At 43.2% G+C, this 23,687-nt stretch overlaps 1 protein-coding gene across 6 annotated transcripts in view; it reads right to left on the reverse strand.

Annotated features, from left to right (window-relative positions):
* The window catches only part of tns2a (tensin 2a), a 63,223-nt gene that overhangs the window by 12,165 nt on the left and 27,371 nt on the right, over positions 1-23,687 (reverse strand). For 5 of the 6 annotated variants that reach the window (XM_047602321.1, XM_047602302.1, XM_047602331.1 and 2 more), the window contains exons 4-15: positions 11,551-11,589; positions 11,173-11,214; positions 9,495-9,544; positions 8,671-8,854; positions 8,347-8,397; positions 8,133-8,255; positions 6,211-6,275; positions 5,784-5,867; positions 3,906-4,018; positions 3,274-3,334; positions 2,297-2,372; positions 1,728-1,857 (exon numbers count right to left, since the gene is read on the reverse strand). In XM_047602321.1, the coding sequence (XP_047458277.1) occupies positions 1,728-1,857; positions 2,297-2,372; positions 3,274-3,334; positions 3,906-4,018; positions 5,784-5,867; positions 6,211-6,275; positions 8,133-8,255; positions 8,347-8,397; positions 8,671-8,854; positions 9,495-9,544; positions 11,173-11,214; positions 11,551-11,589 (1,018 nt within the window). The remainder of the gene's footprint in view (positions 1-1,727; positions 1,858-2,296; positions 2,373-3,273; positions 3,335-3,905; positions 4,019-5,783; positions 5,868-6,210; positions 6,276-8,132; positions 8,256-8,346; positions 8,398-8,670; positions 8,855-9,494; positions 9,545-11,172; positions 11,215-11,550; positions 11,590-23,687) is intronic. The other variant, XM_047602310.1, reaches the window with a different exon arrangement.

The following is a 23,687-nucleotide window of genomic DNA, read 5'->3' on the forward strand; positions in this document are numbered from 1 at the left end:
GCCAGTGAGAGTTGTTCAAACTCTTTTATTATGTTCACAACATGAGCAACAACGTTAAAGAAAAAGCCAACAAGACCAGACCGACTTCCACACCTACAGTTTCATAATGTTCTGTCTGAGTCTTGTGCAGTTAGGTATTGGGTTGCACGGGGGTCTGTCCTGGGTCCTCTGCTCTTCAATCTATATCTCGCACCACTTGGTGAAATTGAAATTTACAGTTATATATGGCAGTAACTCTTGAAAATGGGTCTGACGTGTCCAAACATGAAGACTGTCTGGCGGCTGTTAGGAGCTGGTTGTTGAATAACTTCCTGTATGCAGAAACTGCATCATCTGTTTGATGATTTTGCGTCGTCTCTGGATTACTGTGATATTCAGTGCACTCATTGTGTTATTTTTGATCAGAACCTTGCATTTGATTTGCACATCAAGGCGGTGACAAAGGTGTTTTTTTTCCATCTTAGAAATATTGCAAAGATCCAATCGATCCTGCTGTTGAAGGATTCACTCTTTTGTGACCTCTCTACTCAGTTACTGAAATGCCCTTTTGTCAGGATTGCCAAAATGGTGCAGAATGCTGCAGCAGCTCGTATTCTGACCGGAGCTGGTATATACGAACACATTATCCCCGTCTTGGCCTCTCTTCACTGCCCCCCTTGTTTTTTTCTAATTGTTTTTGTGTCAGAAAGTTGGTCTGAAACCACTGCATTGACGACTAAATCTGCTGGAGCCAATAGAATAGTCTGAGGAGGGTTTTATGTGGTGACGGACACATAGTCACACACATCTCCTGAGCGTTGAGGAATTTGTTTACAACTGAACACTGGAGAAACAAGCTGTTCAGAGTTAACTATCACTCCTCACTTATAAACTGGTGAAACACACACACACACCCATATATATATATATATATATATTTATATGATTGGTCGATGTTCACCACATTATCTGAGCATCACCTGAAAGAAGTTGAGGTATCACTTTATATATTATTTCACCATATCATTTATATAGTGTATATTTACTTCTATTTCCATTCCTTGTAGATTTGTATATATGCAAATCTTGAATATACTTGCTTGCATTATTGTATTTTATTCTTATTTATTTAGTTTTTTACTTATAACTACTTGTGTTTTTCTGTAATTTGCTGCATGCAACTGAGCTACTGTGACCAAGTAATATCGCTTTTTGATAATAAAAGTCTGAGTCTAAATTTATAGCTTGTCTGAACACACCAACAAAAATTACTGCAGTAAATTATCTGTATTTATTTAAACCAAACTCATTTTAGTTCAGGAGACACATACAGCCGGACCAGCAAGAGATATAACAGCACAACAACCTCTAAATAACGACAATTTCAAATGTTTCCCCTTATTTTTGTGCAAAGACGTACATTATGAACCATCGTTTTACAAAACATTTTACGTACAACCTGAAATTTCTGAAGACAGAAAAGTAATTTTGCAACTTTGTATAATGTCCCCAATTCTGACTAAAACCAATAATATGAACCAATAATATCGGGAAAAAATTTCTCCCTTTGGTTTGGAACTCATGAATAGCAGCAAAAGAAAACGATGTAAACTCATTTAATCAACTGAACATAACGTTACCTTTCTACCAACAACCTTTGCTTTGTGTTTATCCATCTTTCACATCCACCCACCCGTCACTTTGACCACATCTATCCTCTGACACGTCTCAAGTTTTGACTTACGTACCTGTGCAAGCTTCGTCCAGCTCCCCTTTGCCGAACCACAGCTGGGATCCGTGGATGGTGCAGGTGTGGAACTGCAGCCTGAACACCACGTCTCGGTCGGCGCTCTGGGCTCGCCTGTGGTAGCATTTGACCTGCAGAGGGCGGCAGAGAGAAGAGAAAGAAAGAAAGACAGAAAGAAAGAAAGAAAGAAAGAAAGAAAGAAAGAAAGAAAGAAACTCAGAATGACAGGCTGGAGGGGCGATGACAGGCCTGAGGAGTAAATGTAAGACTCTGTGTTCCCTAGAGCATCCACACCCATACTTAGGTAGAAACTAAAGAGACTAATTATGATTCCCTGTTAACAAATTGACAAAACACTGTTCCTTCCCAAAAACACATGTTTTAGAGGTGAGATATGGCAACTTCTACAAAGGTTGTGCAGCACATAAGGCATTTATTTGTGTTTTTTCTTATACGTTGACGACAAATGAAGTCATTCAGTTGAAAACACCCCCCCATAACACACACACACACACACACCCACTCATCTCAGGGGTCTTCTGTTTGTCATTTCCTTCCCACTTGACTCACCATGATGTCACCCTTTAACAGCAGCGCCGGTTCAATGGTCACGCTCAGCCGCCTGCCTCCCGTTCCTTGAAGGTCACTGCGGACAATACACAAACAGGCCTGTTACACACTTCAACGGGAATACTATGGATTTAAAGGTCCCAAATTATGCAAAACTTACTTTATAAAGGTTTTCTAACAGTAATATGTGTCCCCTAGAAGTGAAAAAATCCTGTCACTTCCCTCACTTCCTTGCTCCACTTTTTAGCGAATATGTGCTCAAACAGGTGGATCTGAGATTTTTCCCTTCTTGACGTCATGCAGGGAAATAACCGCTCCCTCTGACCTTTAACCAGCTTTGGAAGTTAGCGGTTGTTGTCGAAGAAGAGCAATTTAACGGCTTTGTTTTGTTCTTTTATTCTTTGGATAAATTGATAAAAGCTGTATTGTTAATTAATCTTTTTCAAGATAAAACTTCTTACATCTTTTTCCCACCTACTATACAAATGAATGAATTGGACTCAAATTATTTTGTCATTTTATTACTTTATTTTTTATTTTTTTTAATGAATTAAACGCATGTTGTGGAGCGGAACATATAGTTAACATCATCTAGAAGAGCCAGACACTACCTGAGCAGATCTGGTACCTACACCCCATCCCCGTGGAGTGGGCGTGGCCAGACACAGCTCATTAGCATTTAAAGGTACAGACACAGAAGCAGCCTGTTCCCAGTAGAGTTCACTAAAGCCACTTTTTGACTGGTTGAAATCCAGGATCAAGGCTGAATTTGGACTAATACACTTTGAAAACAATGATGTTTGAATGAACCCTTGACAGTTACATGAAATTGTTGAAAGAAAATGTTTAATATGGGACCTTTAATTCATGTTTTCACTTTGTAGGTGAACAGTGAGAGAAAAACAACTTCTCCCTCTGAGCGTCTCCCTAATTATTCTGTGACTAAACGCTCGTATCTGTGCTATCGGTTGACTCACTATATGCCTGAGGTGTAGACCAACTGCATGGACTGGTAGATCTTCAGGAAGGGGTAGTAGCCTAGAAGGAGGAGGAGGAGGAGACGTTGAGACACAGCGTTCATTATCAACACGGAGACGGAAGGAATGTGCTGACAGCCGTCGCCTCCTCACGGACGCCACCGTCAGATTAAAGATAAACACACGAGGGTGAACGCCATCGTCAGGCGCATCTGCGTTCAACAACAGTGCTGCCGCGGTTCAGGTGAGAAGCAGGTCAAATATAAAATAAATTAAAGAGAAAAACACCACGTATGCATCGGTTTTATCTGTGCATGGAGGCGTAGTCAGATTGGACGGGAGATCAGCGCCCACACCTTCCTCTGATCGTGCAAAGAACAGGGAATTTATTAAGTAGGTTTGACTCTCGTTGCCAAATCCTTTATGCAGAATTTATACATCTAGTGTATTAAACTCTGGGTCTGTCTGTCCATCTATAACCTCACATGGATGCAAATCATATAAAACTTAGGAGTTTTCTTCATAATCTGAACCAAACTTGGTGTCAAGTTACGACTGAAAATATGACGTTACATCAGGAACAGGCAGAAATAAGGTTTGTGCTTTAAGGACGTTCGGCTAAAAACACGCACCTCCTGCACCCTGGAAGTTGGGCAGCGACGGGATGAGAACCTGGTGGAGGAAGAGAGGACTGCTGTTCATCTTGATGGCGCCGGAGAGGAGACCCCCGAAGTAATAGATGTACCTGAAAGACAAAGAGGTTTTCACACAAACAGGCGACGCAGAAATGACAGAGCAACGATCGGCCGACATGTGTTTTACGGCCTCTGATGGGAGAACACCAGAGCTCCGGGCCACACAGCGCTGTGGTCACACTGACACGAACACAGCTCTCTCTTCTAAGGAGGCGGACGAGGGTTACGAGAAAGCAGGAAAACATCCTGTACTCGGGCTAAATATTTTCATTTCAATCACTTCTAATTTTATAGTTTTTCAGTCAAAGTCTGAATCGCTGACAAAAATATTAAACAGAAATATAGACAAAAACGAAAAAGTAAAGCCGAGAACACATTGAAGTGAGTCCAACGTTGCATAAATAAGTCACCGATCAGCCACAACATTAAAACCACTGACAGAAGAGTTAAATAACTTGATCATCTTGTGAAAATTCAGTGTTCTGCTGGGAAACTTTTGGAGCTGGATGTTACTTAGACATGTAGCCCCTACCTACACCAGACCAGACACCCCCCCTCCATAGAAATTACTCTCCTTGATGGCAGCAGCAGCAGGATGCGGCCTGACACAGACAGAACAGCACAAGGTGTTGACCTGGCCTCCAAATCCACTAGATCCCAAACTGATCAAGTACCTGTGGGATGATCCACAGAGGCCCCTCCCCTCATAGACCCCCACCAACCAGTTTTTTCAGACACGACAGGACACCCTCAGAAGTAAGGATGGGTATCGTTATGGTTTTATCCGATACTGTTGCCAAACCGGTACTTTTGAAACGGTGCCGGTGCTTAAAGAATGAAAAACATACAACACTTTGTCCAAAATCGGTGCCTTTTTTATTTTTAAGGCATTTTGTACAAGCTGAACAGATTTTTAATTTAAATAATGTAAAAGACAAAGAAATAAAAAAAGCAAAGTAAAATAAAATTCAAAGCAAACTGTTATAATTATCCTGATAAGACCAGTGGTGAGGGGTCTGGCTTTGTTATGGCCTATAAAAAAAAAAGCTATGCTTGATCAGATGTTTAATCAAATTCCAGATGTTACCTCCCTTGTTGCATCTTTTGACAAACATTTTGAAGTTTCACTTCCATCCATGAAGGTGAAAAACCTGATGTATAGCGCCAGCACAGCCGTAGAGCTAAGGGGGCTAAGCTAATTAAAAACCAGAATGAAGCACTGAAATCTGCATTGCTTTGTGTTTGGTTACTACAGTTACCATCAGCACCGGTGCCGTTATGGTGCAGAGTATTGGTTCTCATCCCTAGTCAGAAGAACCACGTCCATTCTCTGATGATCCACAACTGGTTTGAAGGCACAAAGGAGACCGACGTAATATTAGGATATTAGAATATTAGGTCATAATGTTATGGCTGATCAGTGTATATCAGAAAATTATTCTTTAACTGTAATATCCGAGAGTTTTAAGTGTTTTAAGAGTCGTTAAAAGACAAACCCACTTCTCGCTGCAGCTTTTCCTTTTATTTTAAGGTTCTCCAGCTTCGTCTCTCCCGCTGGTTTAAAGGTTTCTCCGATGAACAATAGTTCTCTTCAAGCGTCCCCCAGTCAGTCACGACTCTGAGCCCGCAACCCGACACCGAAGCAGCTAAACGGAATGCGGCCCTCATTCACCGTCTCATTTAAATGAAACGAAACGTAAAACCACCCCCGTCGGCGGAGTCGTGCGATAACGGCGCTCGGAGCTAAAAGACGTTTGTTCTTCCGTGAAAAAAAAGAGGATGCGTTTTAATAAGAGCCATCCCGCGACCTCCTACCTGTTCTGGGACGGCTGGAGGGAAGTGGACACCTTATCTTCGCAGAACTTCCTCATGGCCAGAGTACTGAGAGCCTGGTCCGCCCTGCGCACAAACACACACAAACACACATAAACACACACATATAAACACAAGAAGGAGACGCTTCCAGCTGAATCCATCGCGGGACCTGCACCAGACTCTGTACGAGTCTCCAGACACCAGAGAGGAACACGGAGAGGATACAGCTGGGATCCTCTCGGGGCTTAATTCATCAAACGGTTTATCAACAAAGTCCGAATGGAAATCACGCTCCTTCACATCCTCTTCACGTCGTAATGAATTTTTAAACATTAATGCTGTTTGAACCGCTGGGTTTAAATCCAAGAGGCTTTTACATGTCACGTTCAATTATCCTAATGTCACACACACATGCAAACACACTCACCCTGCAGAGATCTTGCTGTAGTGCATGTAGGCTGCAATAATCACCCCTGTTTTACCTTTGTTGCCCTGCAAGACACAAAGTGATGGAGATATAAACAGAGAAAATGCACATAGAGGCGATTCAGGGACAAAGCAGAGATGTGGAAAAGCTGCTTGAGTTCAAATTAAAAAGCTCCCCGTGGTTTTTTTTTTTTTTTTTTTTTTCCCCTTCACACCGGGTGCTCCGTACACTTCCTGACACATTCCAAAGACATTCCAGCCCCAGATTCCTAATGCGACCTCTCCAGATACCGGGAGGAATACTGGGAGGGGAAGAAAGGCCGCGCCTCCGGGGCCAGGGCACAAATTAAATCTTGTTTTGCAGCTCGCGTCTCTCAATGGACTCGATTCCTCATTCACAACAACTTGTTTATTCTGGTCCCTGGCGTGATCTGCAGCTGGCGGAGGACTGCCTGTAGCTGGAATGCTGCGGGGAGCCAGCGGGCCACAGAGGGAGCCTGGTTGGAGGATTTCGATCCTCCCGACCAAACTCAATAAATAAAAAAACACCCAGACAAGCCGTGGGAGCCCGGACTCACGCCCGGGAGAGTTTCTCGGTTACCGTTTGGTAGCGGTGGAAAACTTCCCTGAAAGTAAACCAAATCACACAGTGATGCACGACGAGGAGACTCCTGATCTGAATCACCTGGTTGAAGGAGCTTCACTGAGCTGCACGGGGCATCCAAGCATTTTGGTTTCAGGCAGATTAACTTCTAACACCAGAGACTAAATTCACTGGTAGAAATAATCCTGAAAAGTAAAGGTGACGCAGAGTGAAAACAGCTGAAGTAGATACTCAACACAGGTGATTGAAAACTTTCATCAAAGAAAAATCTTTGGTGACAGACAGTTAAATCATCGTTGCATGTACTGATAATGCAAGAATGCACATTAATGCACATCCTGGTTTGGAGCTTTTGTCTGTGAGTGGGTACATGCTAGTACATACATGTACATGCTGCGTTGTGATATGTTGACTTTGCATCCAAACATCTGTCCAGAGTCACATTAGTATCATCACCGGTATCATATATGTGTTAGAGATCGATCGATATGGATTTTTCAGGGCCGATACTGATATCGATTTTTTTTTTTTTTTTACATCAGCATTGGCCGATACGTGCTGCTGATTCTTCTGAGCCGATATTTGGAGCCGATACTGCCTTTTCTCCCTCCATTTACATGATAACAATGAAATAACCAAACGTAACTCTTATTTTTACTCCTATGAGTACAAGCATTTTCCCGCTTCCAGCTGCACGCACTCTGCCAGTGGGGGAGGGGCAATGTATGGGCTGCACGGGTCCACAGCGTCACCCACAGCAGCACAGGGCTGCCTGTGGATGCGCCTGTAGGTAAATCTTGCCGGGGGAAACAAGTTTATATACTTTATATATCAGCGAAACGGACCCGCGTAACAGCTGATAGCGATATCAGTGAAAAACTGAAATATCGGCCCGATATCAGAGGCTGGCTGATATACTGGTCGATCTGTAATATCTGTTACAAGAAATAAAAAACTATACAAATAACGGATACAGACGATTTGCACGAGAACTTTAAATACAAATGACCAAAAGTTCTCCAGGTAAAACTCGTCCCGGTCAAATAAGGCAACACAGGATCTTCTTTCAACATCGCTCAAAACAGTCCCTTAAAACATAGGATACAGTCGGGCTTTGATTATTTGGGACTTCATGTAAACTGTGAACTTCACAAGCAAAAAGTACCAATTTGAAAGAGTTATTCCAGGATGTGTTGGAGTCCGGCCTCATTAAAACATCCTGCCACATCTGTCCCTTTTAGGGCCTGGGAAACAGAGGGGCGTCTAAAAAACCCCCCGGTGCCCCCCCCCCCTTCCCTCCTCCCTCCCTGAACTCTGACCTTGCAGTGCAGGACCACCACGTGCTGGGGGTCGGAGGTCAGCCAGTTCTCCATGGCCTTACATATGGCGCAGATCTTATCCAGCGGCGGGGCGTGGAGGTCGGGCCAGCCAAAGTCATGAACCTGGAGGTGGACGGAGGAAAAAATAAATAAATTTATGAATCCTCAACATCAAGTTTTAGGGTTTTTAGTTACGAGGAGAAAGCGTTTGTACCTTTGGATTGAGTCGGGTGATATCGTGGCGTCTTTCTGAAAGATTCAGGAGCTAAAAGAGAAAGATGTTTTTTATTTACATGGCATTGTATCGCTGCAGCCAGAAATCATTTTAATTATCGTATTATGGCTGTGAGAAAGAGCAGGCTGCCTATTTGTGGGCTGCTAAGTGTATTTTGCGGCTTCCTGTGGCTTCCTGCCACTTCGTGTCATTGTGCAACGAGCGTCTTCAGCTCAATTTAACTCGAATCCTCTGAGGAAGGAGGTAAAAAAACCCCGCTCCTGTAATTACAATCGCTGCATTGCTCAAGTTTTGTTCCCTCACCAGAAACTTGTCCTGGTGCTTGGACTTGAGCATGGCGGCCACCTCCTTCAGGTTGAGCCGGTACCTCTGCTCCTCCAGCTTCGGGGGGAAGAAGACGGAGATGATCCGCTCGGTGATGTAGGTCAGGTCGAAGTCGTAGTGGCGCTCCATCACTCGGTCCATGACGCGGTCCACGCTGAAGCTCCTGGAGACACAGAGCGTGGGCGCACATCGTATGTGGTGATTGTTTGAATTAGGGCTGAGTGGTTTATCGGGTTATAATGAATACTGGCTTTGAAAATCTCTCTAAGTTTAGCTTTTTATGAATGAGCAAAAAAATGTTGCGCACACACTACAGTTATTACGGTAGCCAGTCGTGCTCCTACTGATGTTACAGACTTAACAGTTTAAATATGTTTAAATGTGAATAAATATGTCAAAATGAATGAATTTATTCTGGGTTATTCATCGTCATTATTCGATTTACTCATCGTCACAGTAAAATAGTCCATAGTTAATCTACTGTGTTAATTCCTCTATAACCAGTAGAAAGTTTCATGCATGAAAATTAAAACCCCGTAAGAATGTGTGAAAATACTGTGATATATATTTCTGTGGTCATACGGTTCAGCCCTAGTTTGAGTTAACTCAACATGAACATGATGAAACACGGAGAGAAACTGGATCCTGAGTGTAATATAAAGGTCAGATGAACTTGCTCCATTTACAGAGTATAAAAGAGATGATTATTAGTCTGAGGAACAGGTGTAAGAGGAGCTCACAGATTAAAGTTAAAAGACGTTTATTATAAAAAGAAATAAACAGTGATGACATGATGTCTTTACCTGGGCAACGTGTTTCTCTGTTTGGTGTAGGTTAAAGACTTGGTGGATCCCTGCAGGAAAAAAAAAAATATATAAATTAAAACTTTTCACATAACTGAGGCCCACTTTAAGTTTTATAATAACTTTAATAATAATTCATTAGCTCCTTGTCGTCTTATTCCATCACAGTTCATCCCATCAGGACTCACAACTCCAGCCTGAGTTAACAATCACTCAAACCTGAGAGATTCTTCTCTTTGCTCAATAATCTGCTTCCTTTGCACTAACTCCATCACTGTCCACATTTAATATCTTAGTAATTATATCATATTCCAATTTTTATGCATTTTCTTTCATCTCCAGCCCACACTGTGTCACTGAATGTCACTGAACGTCACTGAATGTCACTGAACGGCAGAGTTCTGTCATATTCTTGTATATTTCGTACATTCTTTCAAATTTGATTTTGTCTTTAACTGTTTTTTTTAGTATATATTTCTTACCTAATCCTGTGCTACTGTGACGAGGAAGTTTCCCACATGTGGGATAAATAAATATGTGTTAAGTTAAGTTTCTGTTTCTGCAAAATGAAAACTGTTCCCAGAACAGCTACAGAGAGAGAGAAAGAGATTTATGTTGTTTGTGTTTAGAAACCTCCTCGGTCCAGATTAAAACATCTAAACAGCTTCATACAAACATTTACTGTCACCAGAGGCTGATTGTTTAGCTGCACCGTGACATTTTTCAACAAAACGTTGGTGAGACACGTTTCTCTTATGTGGATTATCATGGACACAGTGTTTTAGTGCTGAAATCTGATAAACGCCAACATCGAAGTTTTACTTCAGTTATTTCTACTTTTGTTACGTCACTACTTTGTACAATTGCGAAAAAAATGTGAAAATGTTTCTGCATTTTATTCTGAAATATCTTCTTTGGTTTTTCGTTGGTTTTAAACTTTACAATATGGCTGTTTATTTTGGACACGTCTGAACACTAACAATGGTTTTAAGGCCCTTAAGACACCGGTTTTTAACAGGGGGAACGCGGAGCTACTGCAAAGGGGATCGTCACCATAGTGTTGCACATAAAAAAAAAAACTATATTTGAACCTGTTTAATAGCTTAATATTTAATGTAAAATGATAATAATAATGTACATTAATAAACAGCACTAGGCTGAGTTTAATATAGAACACATGTAGTAGATAAGGGGTCTCTACTTAATCTGCCTTAAGACTTAAGACAAAAACTGTACATAAATAAGTAAAAATAAGACGGATTATTATGGTACATATAAATAAATATATGATTCTAGTATGATTCTTTCCATTTATCCTTTATTATCAGAATCTTTCCTGCTAGGGACCAGACTAATTTAGTGGACAGATTAAATTGTCTGTTCCTGCTCCTACGGGGATGAACCTTTCTGAACAGAAAGACTTTACTGCGTGAAATGAATCCTGCAGTCTGTGTGAGCGGGGAGGTTTAGATTCTGTCGGCTTGGCTGGAACGAACCACAGTTCTCGTTCTAGGGGTCGAGTGCGTGTGCGTGTGATAAATCAGGTTCAGCAAAGCCACACACACACACACGTTTTTCACGGTTCAGGTTCGGAAACTTTGGGAAGGCAGACGGCGAGACGCGAGATGGAGGGAAGGGAGGAAAGATTCAAAGAGGGACGAGGTTAAAGAGCGCTCACCATGTGCTGGACGTGTCGGGAAGGAGTGGTCCCTCTACGCTGCTGGACCCAAGGAAGGGGAGGTGATGGGGTAAAGGAGGGGAGGGGGCAAAGGGAGGAGGTCGAATGCAGAGGAAGGAAAGGAGAGTTAATTAAACAAACAGGCTCCCTAATGGATAAACATTACGACTTCCTCCAGCAACATCAAGCGCTCCCGTCCACCGCGCTGAAACCCAGCAGCGCTCCAGGATTGAACCGAGCTCAAACTGGGCTGAGGTCTCGGCTTCCCAGAAGGAATTCAGCAGGAGGAGGAAACCATACCATTTTTTTTTAACCTCCTAACTGTGGGACTGCACACGGAGAACGCTGTTGAGGAAAACAAAAAGGAAGGACGCTCACCAGATCGTTGGAAGGAGCCGGGATGCACGCAGAGGTCACCTGCAACACACACAAAGATAGACACGTCTAAAAATACGACGACAAAAACGCAACATCCTCCTCTGCCCAAGGACGGAGTGACGGGGTCGACTCTGATGTGATAAAAACACAAACCCACAAACAGCTCATCACACGCTCGTGACAAGCAGTTTGAAGATATTTCATTTCTTACTTCACTCATATGTGTTTGTTAAACGTGAACAATGAGGCAGGAAACGCTAAGTAGGAACATCCCATGTGTTCTATATTAAACTCAGCCCAGTGCTATTTATAAATATACAGAATTATTATCAGTCTGCATTCAATATTAAGCTATTCAAATAATACACAGCTTCAAATTTGGATTTTTTTTTTACATTTTTTTATATATATTTTTTTAATTTAGTCAAGGAAACCATGGCCTGAAAATACCCCTGGGACCCTAGGACCCTAGGACCCTAGGACCTTAGGACCCTAGGAGCCTAGGATCCTAGGACCCCCTAGAGGTTGTGTACTCGCTGTTTAAGACCAAAGGTTTAAGGTGATACAATTTAGTATTTCGGATTTGAATTTATTGAATATGTACATGGTCATAATGTTATGGCTGATGGGTGCAGGTTAACTCTCTTTTGAAACCTTCCTTTTTTACGGCTGTTATCTCTGCTCATGATCTAAAGAGGATTCCTGTGTGGTTGCTTTGCTGCTTCAGACCACGAGCTCCTGAACTATGAATCCTGCCTCGTATCAAATAGCCGCCACCGTGATGCTAAGCTACCTGTCCAAAGGTGTTCCACAGCAGAACCAGACGAGGAGAACCATTCAGCGGGATAATGAACCTAAGCACAGCTGCAAATCCACCAGGGAAGAAGAAATACTGAAGGTGGTTTATGGAACGGACTTATCTAAAGCCAGATTTGAATCCAGATTGAAATGTCTGGATTTAAAACATCACTTTATCTGGAAGATTCACCAGCCGACTAGACAGTAAATGATAAGTATCTTTTGAAAATCGTGATTTTGGCTGCAAAGAAAGCGACGACATGAAAGTGGTTGAAATCTGATCCACCTACTGTAGATAACTGGCTAAGTATTATTAAGGAAAGTCACCAGATGGAAAGACTTACGTTCTTCCTCAGACTTAAAAAGCACCTTTACATGGAAAAATGGGAAAGTTGGTCTCTGTTTCTTGGGGAATGGAGTCATATGTGCAGGGACTTTCCACATTGTCTTTATTGGACAGTTCACGTCTTGTCTTTATGCTGCATGTTTGCGGTCGGGGGAGGAGTTGTGTGATGTGGTTTTTCAGACCCCTCGAGAGTTTTACATAGAAACTGTTTATTAATCAAATATCGCGAGTTTGAAGTGGACTTGTGACAATGTTCATGCACCGTGCCCGTTGTTTTTTTTTGTTTGAAATGGGAAAAAGAGCCAAAAAAATCTACGTATACACAAAAAAAAAGAAACATCCAGTACATGCAAACCATTGAATGTGAACGAATTAAACAAATTTCACCAAACCAATGTCAGAGACTGACTAAAACACGGCTGCAAGAAAGTATTTCTGCTCATGTTGTTCAGGCACAAACCTTATCTACAGGTATTGTGTTTGCTTTTAATAGTGTGACCTTACGTTAGCTTCGTACTGGGGCTCTACTACTCTCCTATAAAACATGTGGGAGTGGAATCGGAAAAAAAATGAGGGAGTTTCCTAAAACAGCTATAATAAGACTCAAATAAACCTAATAAATAATATTATATTCCAGTGAAAGTAACAACATGTTTTTTGGCCTTTTAAACCAATGAACTGACCAGACTTTAGAAAAACCATTAAGTCTCTTGTGCAAGAACGCGTCCCTGCCAACATGTCGACCACCTTTTAACCTCTCGCATCTTAATTTGTCGACGGCGTCTGGAGGCTCTGCCCACGCCGCGCTATCGCTATCAGACGGCTTCGTTCAGGTCAGACGAGGGGGAGGACGCGCAGCGTTAACGTGATTACACATGACGAATCGGTGAAAAGCGCTTGGATGCACTCAAGAGGCAGAGTAAATAGACGTCTGAGGGCCGTGTTTAGAAGAAAACGTCAAGTGTTTGCAAATGTCCGCGCAGCTGGAGGAGGCAGAAAGGCACGGGGCGACACATCCGATTCCCATGTCTGCCGTGGGCCTTACAGGTCGCTGAACTGTGACCAGGAGGAAGCGGGAGCCCGAGCGGCGGCGGCGGCGGCGGCTCCGGGGGCCACGGCTGCGCATTACGTAACGACGCCGCAGCTCGTGGACACGAGAAAACACGTGCGCACGCACATGTGTTCCAGCTTATGGCCCTTTTTGGACTGTTTATTTGGATACAGGAAAAGGGCAAGGGCTTGTGTATATCTCATTGTGCACAAAGGGGAAGTTACACAGGCCCTGAACCCGAGAGCGAGGGGGGGGCTCAGTCACCACAGCTACAGCCTGAGTTACGCTTTCTCTTTTCCCTGCTTTCTTTCTTTAGCCCGGCTTTCAGACGTTCGCCGTTGCCCGTGCGTAACTGCAGGCATCAACAGGAAGGCAGGGGAACAGATAATGAGCTAAATTGAGACGCTCCTGCAAAAGAAGTCGCAGGAAACCGGCTCAAGTCGAGCAGCGGTTATCAAATGACTAACTGGACCGTGTTCCTGCGCGGCTGGCTCGCTCTCCGCAGGGGACTCAATCTCAAATCTTTTCCTGTGCTTTCTTTCCTTTTTCCTTTTTTCCTTTTTTTTTTATTCCCGGTCTGAACCCAAGGCATCACCACATAGATTCGGGCTGGGTCAAGCTCGACTAAAGAAGGGCAGTTTCGTTTCTTTAGTCAGTTTTTAACTACGATCATTTAGCAAGAAGCTACCTCCTCCTCCTCTCTGTCCGAGTCAAATAGCTGCTTATAAAATGCTGCTTTTTCTCATCTACTCTTGTCGTTTCCAACTCATTAAAATAGCCAGATAACAACTCATCTTTCTATTTTTCCTCTCTACATTTAGACAAACTGTTTAGACGGGACATCGTGCAACACTCAGCTGATTGGTCCCGACTGTTTAAGCGAAAATGTTTGCTTAAACACGTTTACAGAAAGGCAGAGGGCTGAGAAACAAGACTCTTCAAGACCACAGAGCTCCAGGAGCTTAAGTCACTGCACCGCCATACTGGCAGGAAAGCGCTCTTCTTCTCTAATGACTATTCAGTTAACCTGGGGCTGTCGTACCCAGGATGCCAGAATAGTCGGGGACAAACAAAGTGGAAATCGTTTTATAGGATTCCTAAAGATCCTGCAAGACGGCAGATGTGGATTAACGCAATAAAACGAGAAAAAAGGAGCAGTGAGATCGCATTATATTTAGGGACAGAATCCAACGTTCTCCAAGGTTAATGTCTCATTTATCTGTCATGTTTTTAACACCATGTCCGACAGATTTCTTTTCATAAAGGCAAGTTAGGCTAATGGTCAAAAAACAAACCTGAGGCATGATAAGAGACGTGACATCTGGAGCTCTATTGAAGGAACTTCAGGTTTAGCGCTTCCTGTTGGCTCCATTTGTCAGCCGTGGACATAGACTATAACGTAGGCTTGGTGCGTAGCTAATGCTGTTGTCAATAGTTGCCGATGTGTCATTTTTGCCAGTGGAACAAAACTTGATGAGGAACCTCCCTAACTAGAACGCAAAGTGCCTGTTAAACTGGTCAGAAAAGCTCCTCAGTTTTGATCTTGTGGGGCTTGATGTGTGCACAATGTTCGATAAAAGACATACCACAGAATTCATTGTGAAATCTTGCGGTATTGTTGGAAAATACACATGTCCAACTAGCTTCTAACGAGAAAAAATGTAGGCCTCATGGAATAATCCACTGTTTCCAGTTTCCAGTACTGGAAGAAATCCAGGCAGTGCACACTCGCTCATATTTACAGTTGTTGTAGCGACAGTTTCCCCAAATTTACTGCTTTTTTCATTCTGACAGCAGCATGAATCAGGCTTTACCTCTTTACGGCCGCTGGTTATCGACCCGATTCTTTCCCTCTTCCCCTCCTCCTCCCTCCATTTATTCCTCTGCATCCCTCTATCCCGGTGCCCAGTGAAGGGGCCTGCTGAGGGCGGCCGCTGAGCCAGAACAAACACACCACACCGCACCAGATTCCATCTCCCCAGGCCAACACTTATGCACAAACTTCCTGCTAGCAGACCTCCACCCATCTCTCCTCTCGCCTTCTCATCTCCTGCATGTCTGCTCTCTCTTCTCCTTTTTACTCTTCTCCATCGTCCTTCTTACTTGTGCTTGTTTCCGCTGTTGCTCTGCTACTTTTAGTCCTGATCTTTCTTACATCCTCAAACTCTCTCCAACTATTTTTTCTTCTAGTTCTTCCTATATTTACCTTCTCTCAATCCCCCAATATTTCCTTCCTCTTTCCTCCCTCTAATCTGTTTCTAACAAAACCTTTCCTGTTTGCCTTCCTCTCACACCCCTCCAACTTCCTACCTACCTACCGCTGCTTTTCTTGAACGTCTTTCATTGTCCTCACACCCGACTCTGAGCTCCGCAGTCTTAAAGGTCCTTGTCACTTAGTTTATATGCACGTGAAAAAAAACACACATTATTGCCTCAATCCGACTTTAACTGGACAACTTAAGAGCACGAAACGCGTTCTCCTTATCCGATTGAGACACTCAGATAATACGGCTTGAAATCGATTTTCTCCAGCATGTATACACCTTAATCGGACTTTAACTAGACAACGCGTGTGCACATGCTCCACAACCGCTGCGCTGCCGTATGACCCCAGAACAAAAACATCCAAGAAAGTCGGTTGCAGAAGAAGAAGGTTAAGAGTCGGCAGAAGAACCACCAGAGGGATAGTGCCATCTTATCTGCATCATAAGTAGCGCACAACACTATGTATGACAATGTTTTTCAAGCCAAGGAACTCTAAACTGACGGAGACATTAAGTAGGGACCTCCTACCTACATGTTTTATATTAATTTTATATTAAACTCCTAAATAAACATCATTATTTTGCATTCAGTATTCTATTCTATTCAAATAATACACAAGTAAAAATATTCATTTTTACCTAATGCAGTACCTTTGCGGAACCACTAGGGGTCGCAGAGATTAAAAAAGGTGAACTATTATCCATCTGGTTGTTGTTTGAAATGCCGGTCTGACACATGTTTATTATATGTCGTATTAACCTGCTGAAAAGACACGTATCGCCACCTAGTGTAGAGGAAGAGGACGTGTTCCCGTCACTTATTCGATTAAGCTGTACATGTAAACACACTGAGTGTCTTTTGACTGGAAGGTCGCAGGTTTGATCCCCCGTGTCCGTCAGTAACCAAATATCCTTGAAAAAGGACAAAGACCCAAGTTCTTGTCCTAACTTGCTCTGGACGTAAGTGTTGGCTCCGTGTCTTATTACTGGAGTAGCAAAAAGCAGTCGTTGTACCTCCTCTTGGGAGGATCCAGCTGACCACACTAACAGATAGCCCTGACCTCCCCCAAAACCCCTCTCCTCTCTCTTCATCCCACCCTTCCTCCATCCCCTTCCTTCCTTCCTTCCTTCTCCCTCTTGCCAGCCCTCTGTCCTCTAGCTTCCTTTAGCTTTTGTTTTGTTGCGGTGGCCCTGAATCCTCCGGCTCCCATCACACTCTTTGATCCATCAAAGCCAGCAGAGGCATGGCAAATGGATAATGCACAGCTCTCTCTGTCTCCTCTCTCAACGCATGGCTTAAGAGGCTGTGGGCTCTGAGAGGGGTGACGTAGTCGGCCTGGTATGTTATTAGTGCGAGAAGTGACCACGTGAGGGCCCACATGAGACAGTGTGTTCCAGAATAACCAACGAAGAGATAAGATTATGTGACGGCTTGTTTGTTCAAATCAAACTGATATAGTAGTAGTGCATTTGGAATTTGAGGGTATGCACGTACAAAACCAGACAAAAGTTACTGACTCTACATGTTCGCAGCTTGCTACGTGAAGTCACCACCTGGAGCTTTTCCAAGAGTCCTCACGAGGTTCCCCCACACATATGCCGAGCACTTATTCCTTAACTCTGCCAACCCCAACTCATCCCGGCCCATCTCGCTTGGGTCCCATTCTCCTCCCGGCAGCCGATGTCGACATGTCCGATAGCTGATCTCCGGCAAAAGCACCGATGTGGTTTATAATCTGATTTCTGAGGCTGTCGAATCTGAGGAACGTAGTGCAGCAGCCGAGGGAACTTCTCGTCTTGCGTTCCCTCCATGGGAGCCTCTTCCTCTGCAGCGTTTGATGGTTTCGGTTCTTGAAAGCTTCCAAAGACTTTACTTGGAAACTGTTTGAAAGTTGGGTATGGCTTTGGATGTTTGCAGTAAACCAATACTACCTCAACACAAGTTATGAAACCGGGTTAGGGTATACAACAACAGTGTGGCAACTGTTTCTCACAGTTTAGATGTGTTCATATTTGTCCATTCCTAGGACACACTGTCCATATGTCCAACTGTCCGCTTGTCTGTTTGTAGAACTCCACAATTCAGTCCCAGAGCAGCAATTGGTGTTTTCATGGTCAGGCTATGTCTACTCGCTGCCCACATTATAAAATGTTTGTCTGTGGTGAAATCAGCTGTGGCTCCACAGTGTGTGGAAACACTGGTTTCAGGCAAACCCCAGCAAACATTTTTATCACACACAGGAGAGGTCAAAGTCAGTATGTTTATAGAGGCGCTGTGTGACCAAATCACAGCGCAGTGAATAGTAAGTGCTGAGGTTTTCATGTTTTTTGGGCACTTTATGCTCTTTTGCCGTCTAACTTAAATTTGACTTTGGTGCTATATTTGCCAACGCGATGGTAGAGAGCCATGTCGGACAGGAAAACGCCGAACTGCGCCAACCCTGTGGAGCTGGAGCGTGCCAAATTATTTTTGCAACGTTTGCTTCGTAGTAGCTTTCACTTGTTACTCAAGAGAGGTAGTGGCACCGCAAAAGGACATGAAGCAGGCAAAGTATGACAGCTCTGCTACTTTCTTTGTCTTTATGCCATGTTTGATGTTAGGCATCAAATTGACATGGAACACCAGTTTTTAACCTGCATGGATGGAAGTGAACCTTTAAAATGCCTTAAAACGGCCAAAAATTTGGCTTCACTCAAAAAAGATGCAGACTAGGCAACCTGCAATTCAACATCTGACCACATATAGCATTTTATTAAAAGCTTGCACGCCACAAAATGAAGAAATTTGCACCAGCACCGTTTCAAAAGTACCGGTTTGGCACCAGTATTGGATAAAATCTTAACAATACCCTAATTTCATTTCTAGAAAGTTCTGTGACAAGCGATCCAGATCCTGATGTAACAGTGTCTGCACCGCCTGTCTTCCCTTTGATGGCCTTAAACCTTAAAAAGTCGCCCCATTCCTTCAGCTTCTCTCTTGGGAGAGCCAATCAGAGAGCACTGATGAAAGCCGCAGAGAATCAGCGGGTGAAAGCCGATGCTGGCCGTGACCTTGTGTGCTTTCATCATCGCCATCATCATCATCATCGTCGTCGTCGTCGTCTGGGGAACGAGCTTGAGAAGAATGCGGGGGGGCCTCGAAGCAGACAGAAACGCAGCCGTGTGTTACAGTAATAAGGCCAAAACAAGAGGGAGAGGGAGTTTTCCTCTGATTGTAAGAACGGTCGCTGACGCAACAGGTGGGTCAGCATCACTTGAGCACATTTAGAGAACGATTTAATCTCACAGACTCATGCTGGGCTAATTCCACTCCTCTCAGGCTGGTATCCGGGTCTATGTACCAAGACATGTTAGTCCAGACTTTAACCTCCTGAAACCTGAGCTTTAATTTCTCCTTTTCTCTTTATTTGGGATTAGTAGGACCTAAGAAATATAAAAACTAAGCATCGTCTTTGAACATTAATAGGATTTGCATGGCATATTAAACAAGAAAAGTTAATAAGCATAAATAAACAAGTTTCAACTGTAACATGTGATGAGGTTCTGAATCTTGTCCACTTTTGTTACATGGTCATTTGTAGTAATTAATCCACGGAAAATAACTAGTATCTAGTTAAGAGGATGAAAGTTTAAATGAAGCAGAGTAAGCTGCTACAAGCCTAAAACTTAACGTCCCCATATGAGGACACAGGGTCTCAGGAGGTTAAGCAATACGTGATAAAAGTTAAAAGGTGTTAAAATTACATCTAAACAAGGAGAAAAGGTTTTACAGCAGTTGTTATGGATTATTTTACATGAAAACTCATTGATCAGTATCATTTTTGACATATTTTGTTGAAACAATTTCACCTGAATGATCTCTCTTCAATTTTAGGTCAGTCAGTGACATTTTACGGTGATATCTGCATATTTATCTATAAAACTTTTTTGCAAAAAGGCTGGAATGATTAGAGGTTGTAGAGCTAGTTAGGTAGTCAACAAACTATAAAATAAAGAATAAAGAATTTGAACTATAATAATTTTCTCGAGGTTTAAATTGCTGATGTCAAACTAACCCCAAGGATAAAGACCGTTTATGGCTAAATAATTTATATTTCAGGTGTTAGTAAATTTGCAACTAAAACTAAAACTACTGCCATTAGTTCTAAAGATTTGAGGTATTTCCACATCGTCTAGTTTCACATTTTTTTAAAATAACATCATCTTTCAGGCCTGGCGTTGGTCTCCGAGTTGTTCTGTCATGATTTGGATCCCCATCACACATCTTTGTTGTGCAGATTTTCTTTCTCTTACTGCAGAGCAATCGTTTAGAAAGTTGTTAACAGGTTAAGAGGAGGCTAGAGGTGGATTTCTGGTAGAGTTACAGCTAATCACGCTCGTAGTATCAAGGCATTCAAAGTCATTTCAGGGAACTTCATTCACCTGCAGAGCTTCTTTTAACGGTTGCTTCACTTCATGCTCATTTCTTTGGCCCTAAACCTGAAGGAGCTTTTTTTTTTATGGCATCTTTGAGAATTACCTGGCTCAGCCGTTTAACTGTCCTTCAAATGCGCTCCACATGTCTAATGCCTCTTAATCATGACAAGGTGGACTTCATGAGAAAACCAGAAAGCACCCAGCCTAACTCAGGGGGCACTTCAAGACCACAGCTAAGCAAAAACAACATCTGTAGGTGGAACGCTCACATCCCGTCGACTCAACAGCCCGATATTGTGCTCTTCTGCATGTGAGGGCCTTTTCTTTCGCTCGGTGGTCAACACATGGACGTCTTCAGCTCCCTGTTCCCACACTTTCTTCTGACCCCAAAAGAAAATAAAAGGCTCCCCGTCTCTCAACGTTTCATTTTCGCTCCAAGCAGCTGAAGAGGGAGGCGGGGGGGGATACTGCGGGGGTCACGTGGGTCCCAGCTGTGGAACCTTTACGGCCGATCGGGATGCAATTCCCTGTTATGGAGCTGGCGGGTTTTCGACTGCTGCAGACGAGACATGTGCACGTGAAGTTATGCAGATGGAGGAGAGAAGCGGCGAATGTGCAGAGAGATTTTGAGGTGCATCCTCAAGGCCGCTGCGTTCTCATGCAGACATCTTCACCCTCCTCCCAAGTCAAACAAGATTGGGCCAAAAATAAACTCGGGTAAACAAACAGAGCAGGAAGACGTGGGTCCTGATGAGATCGGGGAGAGATCAACAATGGAAAAAATCTCTCGTGAACCAACACACGGGGCATTATTACAGATCTTATGGAGCTTCCCGCCATGACTCCCCCCTCTGTGAATGGAACTGTCATTCATCCTGTTGATAAGCAGGCACAAGTCCCTAACGTATCCTCCTCTTTCTATATTTGCATGAGCCTAAATGGTGCACGAAAAAAAAAAAAAAAGCATTCGCATTCTTCAGACAAGCATCTTCTACAAAGCACCACAGCTCCCCAAACGAGACGCCTCTGTGGTCAAAATCCTTTTTGTTTTCCTGGTGGTTTTGTTGTTTCGCGGTCTTGTCAGGACACTGGGAGGCGAAGTTAAGGAACTGACAAGCCAAAAAAAAAAAAAAAAAAAAAACTAAAGAGAGAATAAGAGACAAAGATGGGAATAACCCAGTCGGTCCCAGGCAAACATCTGTTGGACCCTCTGGGAAAGAACATTTTTGTTGTACTCAGAAAGATCTGTATCAGTGGTCGGGGAGCTGCACCGTTGATCAGTTGACATTGATTGATGTCTCACTTCCTTCCAGGATTTCCACACGGATCCTCCGACTCGGGCTTCACGCTGACGGTTTGATGTCACTAAAATCAGACGGTGACTCATAACCCCTGTGGGAGTCAGTATTTAAGATCCCGGGTTAGAAGAGATATACAAATGGTCTGTTAAGATTTGGACCAAACCCACCGGCCAATTACTGTGGCTTATACACACACACTCAGCAGCATTCACATGATGCACGATGCCGTGGCCTCCGGACACAAGAAAACTTCATGAGAAACTCTCCCACTGCAGCATAAAGCACGTGCATTAAACATTGTGGGAGAACGAGGCGCACGTTTATTATTATTTCCGGATGTCGTCAGTGATTTTGATGACAGTGTGAAGATCTCTACCCAGGAGAGGTTGGTGGTCACACTGCGGATTAGCATATTAGCATCCGGGAGCTCACAGAGTAGCCGCCACTATTTCCAGTTCTCCACATTAACCACGCCCACTTACAACTTCTGATCAATCACAGAATAGTTGCCAGGAACCACACGGGAAAAAAAAAAGTTGTGCCCAGAGAATTTGTTTGTTGTTTTAAAACAAACATTTTCCTTTTCAAATGGATCTCGGTTTGAAAAGGTTCTTATCTATATATCGATTATCTATAAATCCTTGGCGCAGACTACAGTTATTATGGTAGCCGGTCGCAATGCTATTGAACATTACAGACATAGGTTAAATATGTTTAAATATGAATAAGTATGTCAAAATAAATGAAACTGAAACTGTCCCCGTTTCTTCATTGCATCTTAATAACATTTATTTATTTATTTTCATCTCTGAGTTGTAAGTATCCCAGATTTCCACATCATTAGTCAGTGCTAACACGTGCTAGCACCAACTAGTATCTAGTTAAGAGGATGAAGGTTTAAATGTAGCAGAATAAGAAATATCATCATTTAGAAATATCTCTAAATGAACTAATACTGAGTTGAACCAGGCTCTTGTGTCCCGGCCCTTAAAATGTTCCCAAATCATTAGTAATCCATGAAAAATTTGATAAAAACAGGACCACACACTAAAAAAAAAAAAAAAAAAAAAAATGCAACTGCACGCAACGGACTGGCTTCGTCCCAACTTGGCTAAGTCAGCTGTCATGCTTATGGTTTTAACTCCCATCAGCACGGCTCACCCACTAGTTCCTTTGCTCCGTGCACTCAGACGTACAGACAGACGGACGGACAGAAAGCTCCGGCTCAAAACATGCCGGCCCATCTCAGCGATTAGCACGGCCGTGTGTGATAACGTGGCAGCTCCTTTAGTCACTGCCTCTGTAACGTTGGAGTGAAGCAGTTGGATCCTGTTATCCCGAATGAGTCACGCAGGCTGCAGGAATATTTCAAGTGCTGGGTGCGCAGGAGGGAAATCGTAGGTTTGGGCTCAAGGCCACAAAACTAAACCGATGTCACCGTGATTCTCTGAAACAAACTATCAAACCAATTATCCAGGTTGCTTACGGTGAATTGATGGAGCGCGACACACAGCGCGACGGATAGTTTTTAAAACTGTGGCCGGCGTGATTCAACTGCAATTAGTGACAAAGTCCTCTGGCCATGTGTGTAGGTGGTTTCAGTTTGACGGGAAGTCTGCAGAGTAACAGGGATGTTGAGGTCAGCGGTGACGTCGAGCTGCATGTTGGGAAAACACTTTTTTTTTTCTGCCATCATTCCATCTCATCAGGTCCTTTGTTTGGCTGCATGTTCTCTGTGCAGGGGTCACTTCAACCCATGCAAAGTTAAAGAGGAGAGACAGTTGGATTACATCGGGGTTTTTTTCCCCTCCCAGTGTTTTGCATTTTCTTGACTAAAAAGAAGAAGAAGAAGAAGAAAAAAAAAAAGAAAGAAGTCCGGGCAGTCGGACAGTAACCACAACTGTCCTGATGAAAGGGTTTTTTATGTTGGAGAAACATCAGGCGGGTTATGTTGCCCTTTC

This window comes from Mugil cephalus, chromosome 1 (assembly GCF_022458985.1).
Source record: "Mugil cephalus isolate CIBA_MC_2020 chromosome 1, CIBA_Mcephalus_1.1, whole genome shotgun sequence".
NCBI classification, from domain to species: Eukaryota; Metazoa; Chordata; class Actinopteri; order Mugiliformes; family Mugilidae; genus Mugil; species Mugil cephalus.